This window comes from Heloderma suspectum, chromosome 11 (genome assembly GCF_057233095.1).
Source record: "Heloderma suspectum isolate Gila_16-S chromosome 11, 16-S_ref, whole genome shotgun sequence".
NCBI classification, from domain to species: Eukaryota; Metazoa; Chordata; class Lepidosauria; order Squamata; family Helodermatidae; genus Heloderma; species Heloderma suspectum.
This window is the reverse complement of record NC_139468.1, coordinates 43189934-43206770: the sequence shown is the minus strand read 5'-3', so window position 1 is coordinate 43206770 and position 16837 is coordinate 43189934. Positions and strand designations below refer to the sequence as shown.

Below are 16837 nucleotides of genomic sequence, written 5' to 3'. Positions count from 1 at the left end.
CCTTTAATTGTGTGGATCACAACAAACTCTGGCAAATTCTTAAAGAGATGGGGGTACCAGACCACCTTACCTGTCTCCTGAGAAACCTGTACGAGGGTCAAGAAGCAACAGCAAGAACCAGACATGGAACAACCGATTGGTTCAAAATTGGGAAAGGAGTACGACAAGGCTGCATATTGTCACCCTGCTTATTTAACTTCTATGCAGAGTACATCATGAGAAACGCTGGGTTGGATGAATCACAGGTCAGAATTAAGATTGCCGGGAGAATTATCAACAACCTCAGATACACAGATGATACCACCCTAATGGCAGAAAGCGAAGAGGGTCTCAAGAGCCTCTTGTGGAGGGTGAAAGAGGAGAGTGCAAAAGCTGGTTTGAAACTCAACATTAAAAAAACGAAGATCATGGCATCTGGCCCCATCACTTCCTGGCATATGGAAGGGGAAGAAATGGAAGCAGTGACAGATTTTATTTTCTTGAGCTCCAAGATCACCGCAGATGGTGACTGTAGCCATGAAATTAAGACGCTTGCTCCTTGGGAGGAAAGCTATGGCAAACCTAGACAGCATAGTAAGAAGCAGAGACATCACCTTGCCGACAAAGGTCCGTCTAATCAAAGCTATGGTTTTCCCAGTAGTAACATATGGCTGTGAGAGCTGGACTCTAAGGAAGGCTGAGCGCCCAAGAATTGATCCTTTCAAACTGTGGTGCTGGATACGACTCTTACGAGTCCCCTGAACTGCAAGGAGGTCAAATCAGTCCATCCTAAAGGAAATCAACCCTGAGTGCTCCTTGGAAGGACAGATCCTGAAGCTGAAGCTCAACTGTTTTGGCCACCTAATGCGAAGAGAAAACTCTCTGGAAAAGACCCTGATGCTGGGAAAGACTGAAGGCAAAAGGAGAAGGGGACGGCAGAGGATGAGATGGCTAGATAGCATCACTGATGCAATGAATATGGACTTGAGCACGCTCCGGGAGAGAGCGCAGGACAGGAAGGCCTGGCGTGCTATGATCCATGGGGTCACGAAGAGTCGGACACGACTGAACAACATTACTACTACATCATGCTTCCTTAAAACATTGGCTATTTGTGTTTCAAAAGTTTCATCTTCATCTTCTCCTTGGCTGGGTGGCCGGTAGTAGACTCCGACCACCAGGTTCCTTTTATTCTTTGCTCCATTAATTTTGATCCAGATGCTCTTGATGGGGCTACCAAGCTCATCCTTCTGTGCAGAGATACGTATTTTTCACATACAGTGCAACTCCACCTCCCTTTCTGTTCCTCCTGTTCTTTTTGAACAAGTTATATCCTTCAATTGCTGTATTCCAGTCATGAGAGTCATCCCACCAAGTCTCAGTTATACCTATCAAGTCATAATTTGGGGAAATTGAAGTCCCCCATTACTACTACATCATGCTTCCTTAAAACATTGGCTATTTGCTTTTCAAAAGTTGCATGTGTATTTTCCTTTTCAGGATCCATGCAGGAATTCAAGTATCACGTTAACATTGTTTCAGTAAGTGCTGTAATGACTTTTATATTTATATTTTTCCCACTGAAGAGGACCAGATTGGTCAACACATTTGCAATATTGTTCTTGTTTATATGTACAGCCTTGGATTTGGAAATTAGTATTGTGAATATGTACAACCTACATATGTGATGTATTGATGGGCATTTTTGATTGCTAATCAATTGTTTTGAGTGAGAGATTAGTATATTAAACTTTTGTTATATTTTTGGATATATATACTTTTCCTTCAACATATTTTGTGTCTGGAGTTGCACAGTAAAGACATTCTGGACACCAGGCTGGCATCTTAGAGGCCTTTTAGCAGCTACTACAGTGACTTGTCCTGAAAGGTTTCTCTTCTCTCCCTCCCCCCTCTCCTTTTCTGTGATGGTGATTCTCTGGACTATCTTGAGTAGCAAAATGGATAAGAGTTTTGGGGATGGAGTTGTAGTTGGAGTTGCATCTCCTGCCCTGGATTTAAATTCTTCCTGAATAGAGACGCCTACCGAGTGAGATATAACAAAAGGACCCAGCTCAGACCTAGTCATGAAGCAGGATACCATGTGTGACCTCCTTTGCACTGCATACAGTACATGGTCCCCCTTATAGTGATTTTTGTGCCTTATAATTAGGGGCACACAAAGGCTTCTTTTTGAAAGAATACATTATTTTAGCCAATTCTAACTGAAGGGAGATCCCCCCCCTCCTTTTGTGAAAGGCCACTGTGAGGTTAGCACTTTTATTTAGCAGTATACAAACCTATCTCACTCCATTAGGTGGCAGTGCATTAGAAGCAGCATGTAAGGATGAACGCAAGGAAGTCCGCCTAGGCATATTTTGTTTATTAGTATCGCTTGTTAGTCACCTTTCCCTAGAAAAGCCATGCTTAAGGCCATTTACAGGCCCTACAGAGTGTAATACGGTTTACATCCAAGTAAGAATGTTAGGGCTGTAGACAAGGGATAGTATGCATGACATGCTGTATATAAATCAAGAGTAATGGAGACCACAATTTATCTTTGACCACTCAAACGTGCATGGCTGATTCACCTCCCATGGCGCTTTTGCCAGACCTTCTCTTTTAACCATTTTGATCTGACAATGTTCCTTCAAGCTGAAGTAGATAAGAAGGTGTCTGCTGCTGTGTGTGGCTGTTACAACGAAGTAATGGAAATTGCCTGCCAACTGGCCCCATTTGACTTGCATGATACAGTCATGTTTTTTCCTTGGGAACAAGTCACACAACTTTGCCAATAAATTTGTTAGTCTTTGAGGTGCTACAGGCACTCCTTGCTGTTTTAATTTATTTATCTTAAGCATTTGTATGCTGCTCCTCAGCCAAAAAGGCCCCCAGAGCGGCTTACAAATAATCAGTTAAGGGCGCAATCCTATGCATGCAACTCCCAGCATTCCCCAGCCAGCCATGCTTTTTTCTGTGTGTTTTTTTCTGCATAGGATTGCGCCCTAAATAAGACCGTAAGCCTGCCGGCAGGGACTATCTAAACAGACACGACACATACGGAAACAGGAACGGGGAGGGAAGAGGGGGAATATCATTTCCAGCACAGCTGGTGGAATGGCCCCGCTTCCCCCTCTCCCTCAGTTGTAACCTTGCCAAAGTGCACCGAAATGACATCTTCAGTACCTTGAGACGCGCAACGGTGGGCCGTAATAAGTGCACGGAGAAGCGCATTCTCCGAACTTGGGGGAGTGCAGACGGGGGAGCTGTTCGTTCCTTTGGGGCTTGTTTTGTAAATCAGCATAAAACTTCCCGGGCAGGAGCGCGAGAGAAGCCACAGTCCGACAAGGGAAGCGCCGCGACCAGCGCCAGAGCCTTGGCAGGCAAGGCCACAGCTCCGCCGCCGCCGCCCAGGCAGGAACGCCTGGCCTCCCACGCAGAACACGCCCGCGGCGATCTCGCCCGCCGCCTCTGGCTCCGGCTTGCGGGGTCTGCCGGCGCGGGCCTCTTTCCAGCCGCCTCTCTTCTAGGGCCAGGCCCGCTCCTGCGGAGGAAGGGAGAGGGTTCACCCGAGCATGCGCAGAGCGCCTTTAGGCCTGCCCAGGGAGCGCGAGGGGCCCGGCGCACCGGGCCGCGGCGCGTCTTCTCGCTCCGCCGCCGCGGCTCGGGTCCAGGCTCTTCTCGCCGCGCCCGCGACTCCCCGCAGGAAAGCCCCGCCCCTCCAGCCGCGCGCGTGCGCGGAGGGAACGTCGGCCCAGGCAGCCGGGCTCGCTCCTTGCCTCCCCCCCTCCCGTCATCATCCGGGTCCTCCCGTGCGGTGCAGCAGGTCGGTAGGCGGGAAATGGCGACTGGCCGCTGCCGGGGCTGCTGAGCGGCTACAGAGCCCCCGGCAGCGGCGGTGCTTCGTGTGACCAACGGGGGGGCCTGCCCGGCCCTGCTCTGCCGCCGGGAAGCCGGACACCGAGCGGCGGCTTGACGGGCGGAAGGGGGAGGGACGTCCTCCGCACCTCCACCTCCCTCTCAGCGCCTCACAGGTAACCGGCGCCCCTCCCCCCTCCCGGGTGGTGAGGAGACCTGGCACCGGCGGCGGGCGGACGGCCCCAGCCCCGCCGAGCCCCCGTCCCTCCGCCGCGGGGCAGGGGCCTCCGGGCGCGGCCTCCCCCTCCGCCCTCCCTCGACCCTCGTCGGGCCTAGGCCTGGGGGACTTCCCCGCCCCCCGGCCTGGCTTTGCGCGGGGGCGGCTCCGACGCCGCGGGCGGGGGCCGGAGCGGCCGCGGGCGGCGAATGGGCACCTCTCCCCCGCCCCACCCGCGCTGCGTGTGTGTACATCATGAGCTGGGCTTGCTTCGGGCGTCGCAGCAGCACCTGAGCCGGGCGGCCGCGGCGCTCATTCCGGAGCGAGTGCGATCGGCGCGGGCGCCGTGCGTCCAGCCCCTGCACCTCCCGCTCGCGGCTGCCGCCGGAGAGAGTGCTTATGAGCATGTGCAGAGTGCCCCCACTAATGGTCGCAGCTGGGTTTCGGGACATGGTTTCCAGGCAGCAGGCTTGATCCCCGGCAGCTGTCTTCTTTGGCATTAGTCTCTGCGTGCATGTGCAGTTTGGAGGAAGGGCAGTATTGTGTCCGTGATGACAACACCAGGGGAGCTTTCCCATTACACTTAGCAGGAACTTCTCAGGTGCTAGGCGGTTCAGGCACCTTGTGATTTGGGGCTGGGATTTAGGCGTTTAAAGTATCTGCAAAACCCGGTGCACCATCAAGGTGACAAAGTACTAGTATGCAGCGAGGGAGTCAAGCAAGGTTGTGGGACACCAGGCTGTGTCCTGTTGTGAAGCACGCTGCAGGCTGCAAGGTTGCTGCTTAACGTGGAGGATTTTTTTATTTATTGCATGCATTTTTATCCTGCATCTTTCCAGAAGAGCTTGGGGTAGCATACTCTACCTGTCCCTGTTTTATCCGTGCAACAACCCTGTGAAGTAGTTCAGGCTGAGAGAGACTGGCCCAAGGTCAAAGGAGCTGTGTCACTGAGTGGGGGATTTGAATTCAGATTTTCCCACTCAGGATCTTAAGTGACATTTAAATGAATTGGTTAGAATGTATTTGGGCATGGGAAGCCTAGGGCTCTCTTAAAATCAAGTTGTACCCCTAGTCTTTGACTATCCCTCATCCCCATTAATGTATATTAGGACTGTCCAGTGCTGAGCTCCCTAATATTGTTTAATGTATTTGTTGAGACTGAGGGAAGGTGGTTGACCTGCTTGGCACCAACATGGCTTGTGTGATGCAAACTGTAGTAAAGCACTGTGCTTTTAGTATGTCTGCTGAATTTATTTACTTACTTCATTTCTATACTGCCCAATAGCTGAAGCTCACAAATTTTGTGGTTCACAAAATTTAATTCTAGTCTAATACTCCAAAGTGCTGGGTTTTAGTCAATTATGGGAGTTTACAATTCTTGACTTTGTTTATAAATTCACTTATTATATTACTATTGATTTGTTTACATAGCTCCATCAGTATGTATGGCACTCTTTACAGAGCACAAGAGGATATACCCTGAGGACCTTACAATTAAATATTTGACACACGGGAAATGGGAGGGAAGTGGAGTCAGGAGTAAATCAGGGGAGGAATATGGGAAATAGGTGGCTTCACCAGTGTCCTTAAGGAAAAGGTGGGTATTGAGGAGGGACTAGATTCTAGTCACTAGAAAGAAGTGAGAAAAGTGACATCCTGTGTTAATATGCGAATACAGCACCATTTTGAATGCTATGTTTGAATACTGTATTTCCTGACAAGGTTTCAAAGCCATTTATGTATGCTAATTACTGTTCTCTTCTGTTGGAAACAGATTTTAAATTATTTGTCCATCTCCCCATCTGTAAAATTGGAATAACAGTATATCACAAAAGGCTCGTGCTGCATGGGTTAATTACTTAATGAAGATAAAAAGGAACATACAAGTAAGTTACTAGTTTAATGTCATGATAGTTCTGTGAAGTTTGATAGTCATTGAATCTTTTCTCCACATCTAAGAATGAAGTTATCAAATTGTACATGGGTGACAAAAGAATGAATACCCCCTGACTTTCACCTTTCTGATCTTTAATGAGCATTTCTTAAATATAAAACACACTTTGGGCTGTTTGCACGACACAGCAGCCCACTGTGGGTTATTTAACCCGTGTTGAGGCTGCGGCACATGCAGGGCTGCCATTTTGAATATGCAACACCTGGTCACAGGTTGTTCCATCATGCGAACCTGGCGGGTGTGGGTTATATATGGGTTAAACAACCCTCGCCTCGTTTGCACAACACAACAACCTCCAAGCGGGAGTTGCATAAGCAACCTGGCACCTGCGGGCTCTGCAGCTCATTGTGGGTTAAATAACCCACAATGAGCTGCAGCATGTCATCTGAACCCAGTGTGTGCTTCAGTGAAATGGGTGTATTGCACCTCCTGTGCTGCTACTTTTGCCTTAAGGAATGGCTTTTATAATTGTAGTCATCAGGGGTTTACAAATTCTGAGTTTGCTTAATAGCCAGCCATAATTTGTGGTTACCAGTGATTACTTCCACCATGTCCTCTGTACATGTCAGAGAACTGGGAGTCTCTCATATCTCTGAACTTGGAGCAGGCAGAAGCAGTCTGAGAGTCAAATTACATGATTCGTTAAATACATAGCATGCAGTTAACCCTCTTTCTTTCTTTCTTTCTTTCTTTCTTTCTTTCTTTCTTTCTGTAAAGTAAGCACGTCAGGGCCTGATCTGAGCAGGCAGAGGCAGCACAAGAGACTCGTGGTCAAACTACACAGTACTTAATTATGTAGTGTGCAGTAGGCCCTCTATTTCATACTTACTTTTAGATAAGTAGCCCAATCTGTGTCAGGACCACCATACATAGGTGAGGTTTAAACTTTGCCTTACCACTTGTTTTCCAATCTCCTTGCCCCCAAGTGTGGGGGCTAAAAAAGGGGGGAAAGCCTCCACTGCTGCCAATGGACTTCTTTCATGTAGTCCTTGCACTTGGGTGGGGAGGGGGCAGCAGGAGGATGGAATTCTGTGTTAAACTTTTAAATTTTTCCCATGGCAGCCATTTTTTGGTGCTGTCCAGATTAGTTTCCCAAATTGCCAAATGTGCCCATGGCCCAAAAAAGTTGCCTGCCCCTGCCTTAAGGAGAAGAGACAGGTGAGCTCCCCCCCCCTCATGAGGAAGAGGTTTAAGTGAAGTAAGAAGCTCCTTTATACTAGATCAGACTGTTTTGTCCACCTAGACTAGGATTGTCTGCTCTGGCTGGAAGTGGCTCTTGAGGGTTACAGATGAGATCTTCCCATCACCTGCGATGTGATCCTTGTAACTGGAAATGCTTTGGATTAACCCTGGGACTTCTTGCATTCAAAGCAGGTGCTCTGCCAATTGAGCTAAAGTGGCTCCCCTAACCTTGGTGTGGGTAGAAGAGGTGAGCAGGGGCCCTTGCAGAACTCTGTTAGTGATGCGAATTTTTTGTTTATGGGTTCCCACATGGTGTCTGTTTCTCAGCTGAGCACATACAAATGATGGGGCGCTGCATGGCTAATTGGTTGGTTTGTTATAAGAAAATATGCAGCTTTCCCTGCTCAAATTCGTGTCATGGCTATGATTCCTTAGACCTCTTGGTCCTTGCCCAAATTTTAAAAAAGAAATCTCACTTTCTTGAGACGCTATGTTTTGCTACAAACCACTTCCATTTTATTGCCATTATTTAGTGGGGAATGGTTTTCCCTCACAGATAGGGAGTGGTACTGGTTTTTGAAATCCTATTCTGTTCCAGGAGTTCTCAAATCTTGTGACTCCCCTCTGCACCTACTCTCTCTTCCTGCTAGTGCTACATCTCAGTTCCTTCAAACCTTTGCCATTCCACCCCCACCCAGATGGTCTTCATATGCCATCTCATTGCCAGCCTGAGTCTGCAGCAGTCAGGGACTCCAGTCCCCATATCTCCCTCAGTGAGATTCTACTTGGGAAATGCTGAAGCTTGACTGTTAATAGCTCTTCTGCTACAAACAATGTTAAATATTTCCTCCATATATACTTGCCTGGACCCTAAATTCTTTAGAGGCCCTCCTCCAGGTACACCAAATGAGGTGAGGTGGTTGGCTACTCAGAAGAGGGCTTTTTCAGTAGTGGCCATCTGGTTGTGGAATGCCCTTCCTAGACAGGCTTGCCTGGCACCTACATTTTGATCTTTTCAGCACCAGGTGAAGACCTTTTTTATTTTCCAATGCTTTTTCGTCTTTCTGTTTCGTTTCTAAGCGTGTGTGTAGATTTTTATACTGCTGCTGGCTTTCACTTTTGTTTTTACTTTGGTTATATTCTCTTTTAAAGGTTTTATATTGTGTTTTACCATGTTGTATTTTAAGGTTTTAATTTTTGTGAGCCACCCTGAAAAGTTTTGTTGTTGGGTGATATAGAAATGGAATTAATAATGAATAATAATTTGAATCCACTGCATCCAAGCTTGAGAGAAAGAGAAAGAGAGAGACCATTTTCCTGTGCCTGTTGAAACCTGGGAAATTATTTCTGCTGTATTGGTTTTGAAACACTGGATTTTAAAACCAGGGCCAGCTTCCCATTCTCTGATTCAATTTTTGTATGTGAAAAGAAAAACTATACTGGATCCTCCTTGCAAATAACTTTAAAAGAAAGCTGTCACTCTATAGAATAGTACAGTTGTGATGCCAGACCGTATAATTAACTGGACTGGTGTTCCCATATTTTCAGTATACATGCTGTCGCCTTCATTTTACTGCATTTCACTTATAGACTTTGTGTGAGAGTTGTTTTTTATGACATTTTAATGGCATTAAGGTATTTGAACATTATATCCAAGCAGTTTATGGAAAAGCCTATTTTTCTATTGATAGGTAGATATGGAACCCTGATTGAAATATGTGCTTGGAAGATGCTTTAGAATAGTGAATGTGTGCTTGCGCAGGGAACACACTTGGTGACTAAAACAGAGAAATTATTTCTGTTTAAAGAATGAAATGTGCATACAGTATTAATTGGTAAACTGTATCAATTTGCTGTGGAGTGTGCATAAATAAACATTCCTGGCTTCATCTTTGTGTTGTCATATTCAGTAGCTCCACATCACTACATTTTCCATGTGTCCAAACAGCATAATTTTGGTCTATGCCTGGAAAACATCTCAACATATCCAAAACCTAAATATCATTTTCAGAAGAGGGCATCAAAGTTTGAGATGTCAGTGCTTCAACATCTAGGTGACCAGGTACCTAGGAGGTTTCCAGATCTATTCTGGAGGACGTAAACAATACAACCACCTAGTTTTGTGAGTGATTTTCCCCATGTAGGCTAGGGGCTGACTGAACATTCTGGGTTTTTTTATAGGAAGGGAAAGAGATAAAAATCCTGTTCCCAACTGAGAATCTTTGCATTACCATTATTGTTGAATGCCATTCTCAGTCACAGCACAGGTAGAATAACATTTCAGTAGACTGTAATCTGAAAAGTGAACTAACTACTAGTTGGATGAAGATAGACCAAATCTGAAAATGAGGAAATGCGTTTCAAATTACTCTTGTTAAATCTGACCTATATGTGAGAGATGTTGTTCTTCAGGATTTATGGCTTTGTAGCTGGCTACTTTTCTTCCTTCCTTTCCCTCCAACCATGTGATCATCCTTGCTATTCACTGGCTCTGAATATCATTTTCTTGTCTAGAGTTAAACAGTAGGGGTCTGCTTCCCAGGGGGGTTCTTAGCTGGGACCCAGCATAGCCCCAATCCAAAGTACTCTCTCCTCATTATGCACCTCAGTTTCCACTCTACTGTATGAACTGGGATACAGGCAAAAGGAAGCAAGGTATATAAGAAGAAAATGCTGATAGAGCTTTCAGTGCACTTAATGTGGTAGGGAAAGGGTTAAAGAAGCTTTTACTATATCTCCCTATCTTATAGTGAATGGATAAGGTGAAAGGGCTTGTTACCTGTGTCCCAGTTTGTGTGGGAGGTCCTCAGTGGGTGGAGCTAATGTTATTGGTCCTTCAGCCTTTGCTTAATAAAAAATAAAAATAAAATAATATAAAATATGGCTCCTGCTAATAATTAGTTACTGATTATTACTGTGGAGCATTCTCAACCAGGCTTCCTGAGTCTGGCTTGTACTGACATGAATAAGGGCTTTCAGCTTGGGCTTGTTCCTTCCATTTTGTTTTTGGTTATGGTGTTATTTATATTTATACATATTTATATGCCGCTTAATGACTTCATATGAGACCTCCAAAGCAGTTTACAAAACATAATAAAAATAATAATCCAAAAATAAAATAATTAATTGAAAACAAACACCAAAATTCTAAAAACAGAAACATGATAATAGGTTTTGGTATCAGAAAACATCGAAAGCATGCTTGAACAGAACAATTTTGAAAATATTCTAAAAAGCTGGGAGGAAAGGCTGTAGGCGGGTTTCCCAAGGAAATGAGTTCTAGAGCCTAGGTGCTGCCATCAAGAAGGCTTTGGCCTGCATACTCACCAGATGCATCTGAGGATACAGTGGCAGGACGTAGAGCAAAGCTTTCCCAGGAAATCTCAATGGGTGAGCAGAATCATGCAGAAACAACTGGTCCTTTAAATACCCAGGCCAAAACCATATATGCTGTTATAGGTGACCACCAGAGCTAGCAGTTGGACTCAGACATGAGCTGGGAGCCACTGCAAATAGAATAGCAACAGAGTAGCATGCTTCAAGTAATGGGCCCCCATCAGCAGCATGGCAGAGCATTATGAACCCTCTACAGTGACCCAACAGTCTTCAAAATGACAGCCCAGTGTGAAGTACATTGCAGCAGCTCAACCTAGATCCAACCAAAGCATGTGTGAGGTGACAGTTTGTCTGGAGTACCGATCAAGAACATTGATTCTGACACTCATATCAATCTGAATAGTGATGGATTCTCTGTTACACCCAATACCTTACTTAATAGAACATTCTACTCTTGAACTGCTAACATAAAAACACTTGCAGATTTAAATGGGAAAATAATATAGCAAAAACACATATAAATTGTTACAACTCTCATGCATTTAATCCAAGTTTGACTTTTAGGATTGAATTAGGATAAATTCTTGTTTCCTAGTGGGAGAGCATGCTTTCTTGTGAATGACTTTATTTATAGAACTCTTTTTTCTCTGGAGGCCTTCAAAGCTGGTTGCATAATAAAAGCAAATAAAAACCAACAATCACAATATTACAATACAATGATTACATTGTTCTGTATGCTGCAGCAGAGGATGTTTGGGAGAAATGGCAAGTATTTTTTGGCCTTGTCCAGATGTAATGCTAAACTGTGGTTTAGCATTACATGGGCGAGCCTTTGGCTTGTGCGTTCCCCTCTCTCCTCTGGTGCGGCCGTGAGGAGATCAGAAGCTTTTGCTTCCATTTTTAAGTAACCGCAGTTTAGCATTATGTCCTAACACAAACAAATTACGTTTAGTTTTAAGTATGGTTTACTGAAAAAAGCTACCTTCAAACTGTGGTTTATGAAGCTGGCTTGTTTCAGTACACCATGATTAACCACATTTTAGGGTTTGGATGTAATGCTAAACAGTGGTTAATTGAAAATGGAAGCAAAACCTCTGACCTTGTGGCTGTACCAGACGTATGAGCCTGAAAATTTTTTATGTAACAATCAAGGCCTTTGTATGCCTGCTTGGAAAAGTATGTTCCTTTTGTCAGAATATTGTTACGGCATAACTGTCATTTACTTTTATAGCTTTGAGTGTGCGAAAACAAATCATGCTTCTCCTCTACCCCTCTCTACACTGTGTTTTGTACAAAAGAGCACTTACTTGGAAGTAATTCTTATCATTTCAGTCTAATGTGCTTCCAAATAAATGTTTAGGATCAGAACAAAAACGTGTATAAATAGTACATCAGTGACTTGGATTTTGTACAAATCTCATTTAGACTGAAATATTCTTGCAATATCCAGCACACTTATTTAGAAATGAGTTCCAATGGAATCAGTGGGACCTGCTTCCAAGTAAATATATTTAGGATTAGGAGTGCTGCTTTCTGGTGGGTGGGTGGAGAGTCATGTCACTCTTCAGTTTTACTTAGTTTTCTAGAAAATCACATATTTAGGGACAAAACTCATGATGCTGTAGAATGTATGATCCAGGGGCCAGAAGAGAAGAGTCGAATTGTTATTGACATGCTGTGTGACCTTGGGCAAATAGTTTCACCTTTCTGGGCCTTAAGGCTTGTTGATATATTATACTTTTGTTATGGATAGATGCCATGCAGAATGCTAATTGCAACGTTGACATGTTATGAAAATCAATGTTTTTCTAATGGGTAGAGCAACAATGTATGAGATTTAACCATGACCTTAACATTGAAGAACGTAATGCAGAAAAGTTACACTGGCTTGAATCCAATGGTGTCCTTCCGCCAGTGGAACAGAAATTGCTGGCGGAAGGGATTTCCTTCCCCCCTGCAGCCCCCCGTGTGCCCCCTGAATCTTTTCAGGTTGGGGTTGCAGGGGGGAGGAGAGGATGGGAAAATCCCATTATGTGCGTGGAAGTCCACTTGCACAACATTACATTTAAGCCAATAAAAAACATTTGCAAATTCTCAACAGGTCCCTAACTTTACCATTCCCCTTTTGTGGTCTTTCCTGATCAGTCTGTGATCGAGGAGGAAAAGATGTAGCTTAAGAACATACTGTTTATGAAAGATGGAAACTCCTGGGCCACCATAACATCTGCAGATATCTTTCCTAGCTGATATTTTGTACATGGTCTTTCATTTAAGGATTATTGAGTTCATCGTCCATTTCCAAGTACCACTTCATAGTATGGAAAATGCTGTCCAATTATTGTTTCATTGAGACATATGAGGCAGGTAATATTCCCTTTTAAATATTTGAGAATCTGAAGCTAAGGGCCAGTTTGCACATCATGATAAACCGCTGTGTATTAATTCACCCGGGGGGCTCTGAGACGCATGCTGACCACCATTTTGAATGTGCAAGCTACGGTGGGGGTGCACTGTGGCTTATGTTGTGCAAACCTGGGAATCGTGGGTTATTTGATGGTTAAACAACCGTCAGATAACACTAGAACAACCCATGGGAAAGAAAATTATTTTTCACAACTGCCATACACTTGGTCATTTTCAACACAATCCTAAGATCCCTACGGTCAGTCATTGCCAGCTCAGATCTCAGTGACTAGGTTCAGACAACACGATAACCCATACTCAAGGTTGAGAATGGGTTGGGTGTGGGTTGTTGAAACACGGGTTGTTGTGTTGTCTGAACCCAGCTGCTCTAACAACCCATGGTTAACCATGAACAACCCAGGGTTTGTTGTTGGATTGTAAATCGTGAATTGTTCATGGTAACAAACTGTGGTTTGTTAGCACAGCTGGGTTCAGACAACACTGCAACCCACGATTCAGCAACAATCCACACTCAATGCATACTCAACTTTGAGTGTGGGTTGTCGTGTTGTGTGAACCTAGTCAGTGTGTATGTGAAGTTACAGTTCCCCCCGCCCCCGTTGCCCTCCTTTGCAATCTGAGTGCCCATTTGCCTAGTTTGAAGAGAACCTTTTGGAGCTTTTTGCAATCTCCTCTTTTAACCACCCTAATAATTTAGTGTCATCTCCAGACTTTACATCTCACTGCTCACCTCTAACTCCAGATCATTTACAAGTTAAAAAGCACAGATCCCAATATAGATCCCTTGGGGGACCTCACTTCTAACATCTCTCCATTGTGAGAACTGACCATTTATTTCCACTCTCTACTTCCTGTTCTTTAACAGTCCACAGAAGGACTCATCATGTTATCTCATTGACTGCTACATTCACTCAGGAGCCTTTGGTAAGGGGCTTTGTCACTCTCTGAAAGTCCCAAGTACATAATATCTAGTGGGCAGCCTTTATACACATGCTTGTTGACACTTTCAATGAACTCTAAAAGGTTAGTGAGATGGGACTTCCTTTGCAGAAATCATGTTGATTCTTCTTTAGCAAGACTGGTTCTTTTATATGCTTGATAATTTTATCTTTAATCATGCTTGTATCCCCCCCCCCCACCGAATTTTTGTCAAGGGGCACTTTTAGAATCCAGTACAAGCCTATGGGGAGATTGGGGATGGGACACTTTAAATCCCAATGGAAGTCTGTGGAGGTCACCTTCTCCATAGACTTCCATTTGGATTTAAAGTGCCCTGAACCCAAAAATTGGATGGAGTGGAATCCAACCCCCCCACCATGGGTGCTGTTACGAAAAGGGCTCATGGTGGGGATTCCCATCCAGTTTTGTGGATGGGGCACTTAAATTTTTTTTTCACAGCCTTTGTGTGCAAAAGGGGCTGAAAATGTTTTTAAAGCGTCCTGACCCCAAGAATCGGTTGGCCAGGGGTTGGATTCCCCCCCCCCCGCCTCCAATTTTTGGAGTAGGGCGCTTTAAATCTCAATGGAAGTCTATGGAGGTGACCTTCTCCATAGACTTTCATTGGGATTTAAAGCCCCATGTCCCTGAAAACTGGATGAGGGAAGGCATCCAACCTACCACCATGGGTGCTTTTTGGAGTAGGGCACTTTAAATCTCAGTGGAAGTCTATGGAGGTGACCTTCTCCATAGACTTCCATTGGGATTTAAAGCCCCCTGTCCCTGAAAATTGGATGAGGGAAGGCATCCAACCTACCACCGTGGGTGCTGTTGCCACAATGGCCCATGGTGGGGGATTGGATTTCCCCCAGCTAATTTTTGGGAACGGGTGCTTTTTTATTTTCCCAACCTCTTTGTATTGAAACAGGGCTAGGAAAATAAAAAGGCGTGGGGCTTCAAGTGTGATCAAGGTTGTGATCAGAGCCAGGAAGGGAGGATTGGCAGGGGCCAAGGGAGTACCTATGACAGCCCTCCATGGTGCTGTCAGAAGCAAGGGAAAAGGCCACGGGCAACATCGTGGCCATGATCACGAATGGCAATTGCTGACTCGGCAAGAGCAGCAGGGGTTTCTGCTGCTTTTACTGAGTGGCTTTCTGCCCAGTGCCCTTTACCCACAATGGGTTGGCATGTCAGGGTTCGCACAACATGCCGACCCATTGTGGGTAAAACAACCCCTACTACAGATCATTGGTTCTCAGGGTGGATTGTTTGGGAAAAACAACCCATCCAAATTAAAACAATTCAGGTTCGCACGACACGGTAACCTGTCATGGGCAGTTACCCATGATGGGTTAACGTGTCATACAAACCCAGTCAGTATCTTCCGTAGTATCAAAGCTAGACTGTCTAGGAAACTAGACAAAGCTAGTTTCCTGGATCCTTCTTTTCCCCCCTTTTTGAAGATTGGGACAACATTTGCTGTTCCTGTGGCATTCATCAGTTCTCCAAGATTTGTCAACAAGGATGACAGAAGTTCTGAAAATACATCCACAAGTTCCTTTAGTGCATTAAGATGCAGTGCATTTGCCCCCTGAAGAACTCATTTAAGTTTGCTAGGTATTTACTAATCAACTCATCAGTCCTGAACTACAATCCTGAGCCTTCACCAGTCACACTACTTGCGTGAGGTTGTAAGTTCTCCTTTTGGGAGAAGACAGAGGCACAGTTGTTACAGAATTTGATGAAAGCGACAAAGGTGATTCCATGATCAAAGATTCATTGTCTAACATTAATGCTCTACTGAATTTTGGTACTATCTGTAGTTTGGCAATTGTTATGTTGCTACTGTTATGACGGGTCACTGTTCTTGTCTAATATACCAGGGTGCACAACCTGTGGTCTTGGAGCCACATATGCCCCCCAAGACCTTTACTTCAGCCTCCTATGGGTACCCTGACCTCGCTGCCTCTGAATTCCCCATGCCTGTATTCCCCACTTGGTCTCCAAGAGATCTTCATGTGCACCTCTTTCTCTGCCACTGCTAGTAGCAAGGAAAGATTCATCTGTATCAGGATTGCATATGTACATTCACATGTGTAGCTCCCAACCCCCTGAGCCAGCAACACATGTGACCCTTTGGGTCGAAAGGTTTGTGCACCCCTATTGTATATATTTGAGCTGTACGTGGAAATATCACAGACCTCTTAAATTTCATGGCCTTTTGGCCCCACTGGTTACAATTTTTCTCTCTGTGCCTCTTTCTCTCTCTCTCTGTCAGTATAATCTTCCTGCTGAGAACAACACTTTATGTATGTATCTGACAAAATGGGCTCTAGTCCATGAAAGTTACACTATAGTAAATCTATTAGTCTTTAAGGTGGGACAAGACTCGTCATTTTTCCTAAAACTGCATCAGTTTTTCCTAAAACTGCATCAGTTTTACAGCTGATGTAGCCTACTATATTTTTTCTTCATTAAATGTGCTGCCTTTTCTCCTGCCTCCAGTAGTGGAAACTCTGGCCATTAGCAAATCTTCAGAAGATGTTTTCCTCTGAAAATAAGGGTGACTTTGTTAATAAAGAGTATGTTTAAGCTAGCTGTTGGTGATAATGATTTAGAATGTCACTTACAGGATGAGACATTGATGGACTGGATGGATTTTTACAGTTTTATCTCCTTGGAGGAAGAAATTTTTTTTTAATGTTTTGACTAATCATTATAGACTAGAATTATTTTTCAGACATACCGTGGGCTAGACTTAAATAAAAATCCAAGGGGCTTTCCAGCCCTCTTTGCTGCTGAAGCCATCGTCAACAGTTCCAGAAGTCTGCACCAGCATTATTACTCAAGAGACTGCAGCATGTGGCGTCTGACATATATTCCCATAAAATATGGCATCTGTGACCAACTTGTGAGACACATGTATATGGGAGCAAAAAGGCCTGTGGGGCTGG

General features: G+C 44.7%; 2 protein-coding genes across 8 annotated transcripts in view; one reads left to right on the top strand and one right to left on the bottom strand.

Moving 5' to 3' along the window:
- The window catches only part of LOC146337335 (uncharacterized), a 71012-nt gene extending 66461 nt beyond the window's left edge, over nucleotides 1-4551 (bottom strand). Inside the window, exons 1-2 of the mRNA XM_084816387.1 lie at nucleotides 4304-4551; nucleotides 3163-3564 (exon numbers count right to left, since the gene is read on the bottom strand). Of these exons, the coding sequence (XP_084672513.1) occupies nucleotides 3163-3564; nucleotides 4304-4551 (650 nt within the window). The remainder of the gene's footprint in view (nucleotides 1-3162; nucleotides 3565-4303) is intronic.
- CTDSPL2 (CTD small phosphatase like 2) overlaps nucleotides 3796-16837 on the top strand; it is a 45852-nt gene continuing 32810 nt past the window's right edge. For 5 of the 7 annotated variants that reach the window (XM_084817652.1, XM_084817646.1, XM_084817653.1 and 2 more), the window contains exons 1-2: nucleotides 3796-4010; nucleotides 5826-5937. The gene's annotated coding sequence lies outside the window, so the exon portion shown is untranslated. The remainder of the gene's footprint in view (nucleotides 4011-5825; nucleotides 5938-16837) is intronic. The other 2 variants (XM_084817655.1, XM_084817649.1) reach the window with 1 other exon arrangement.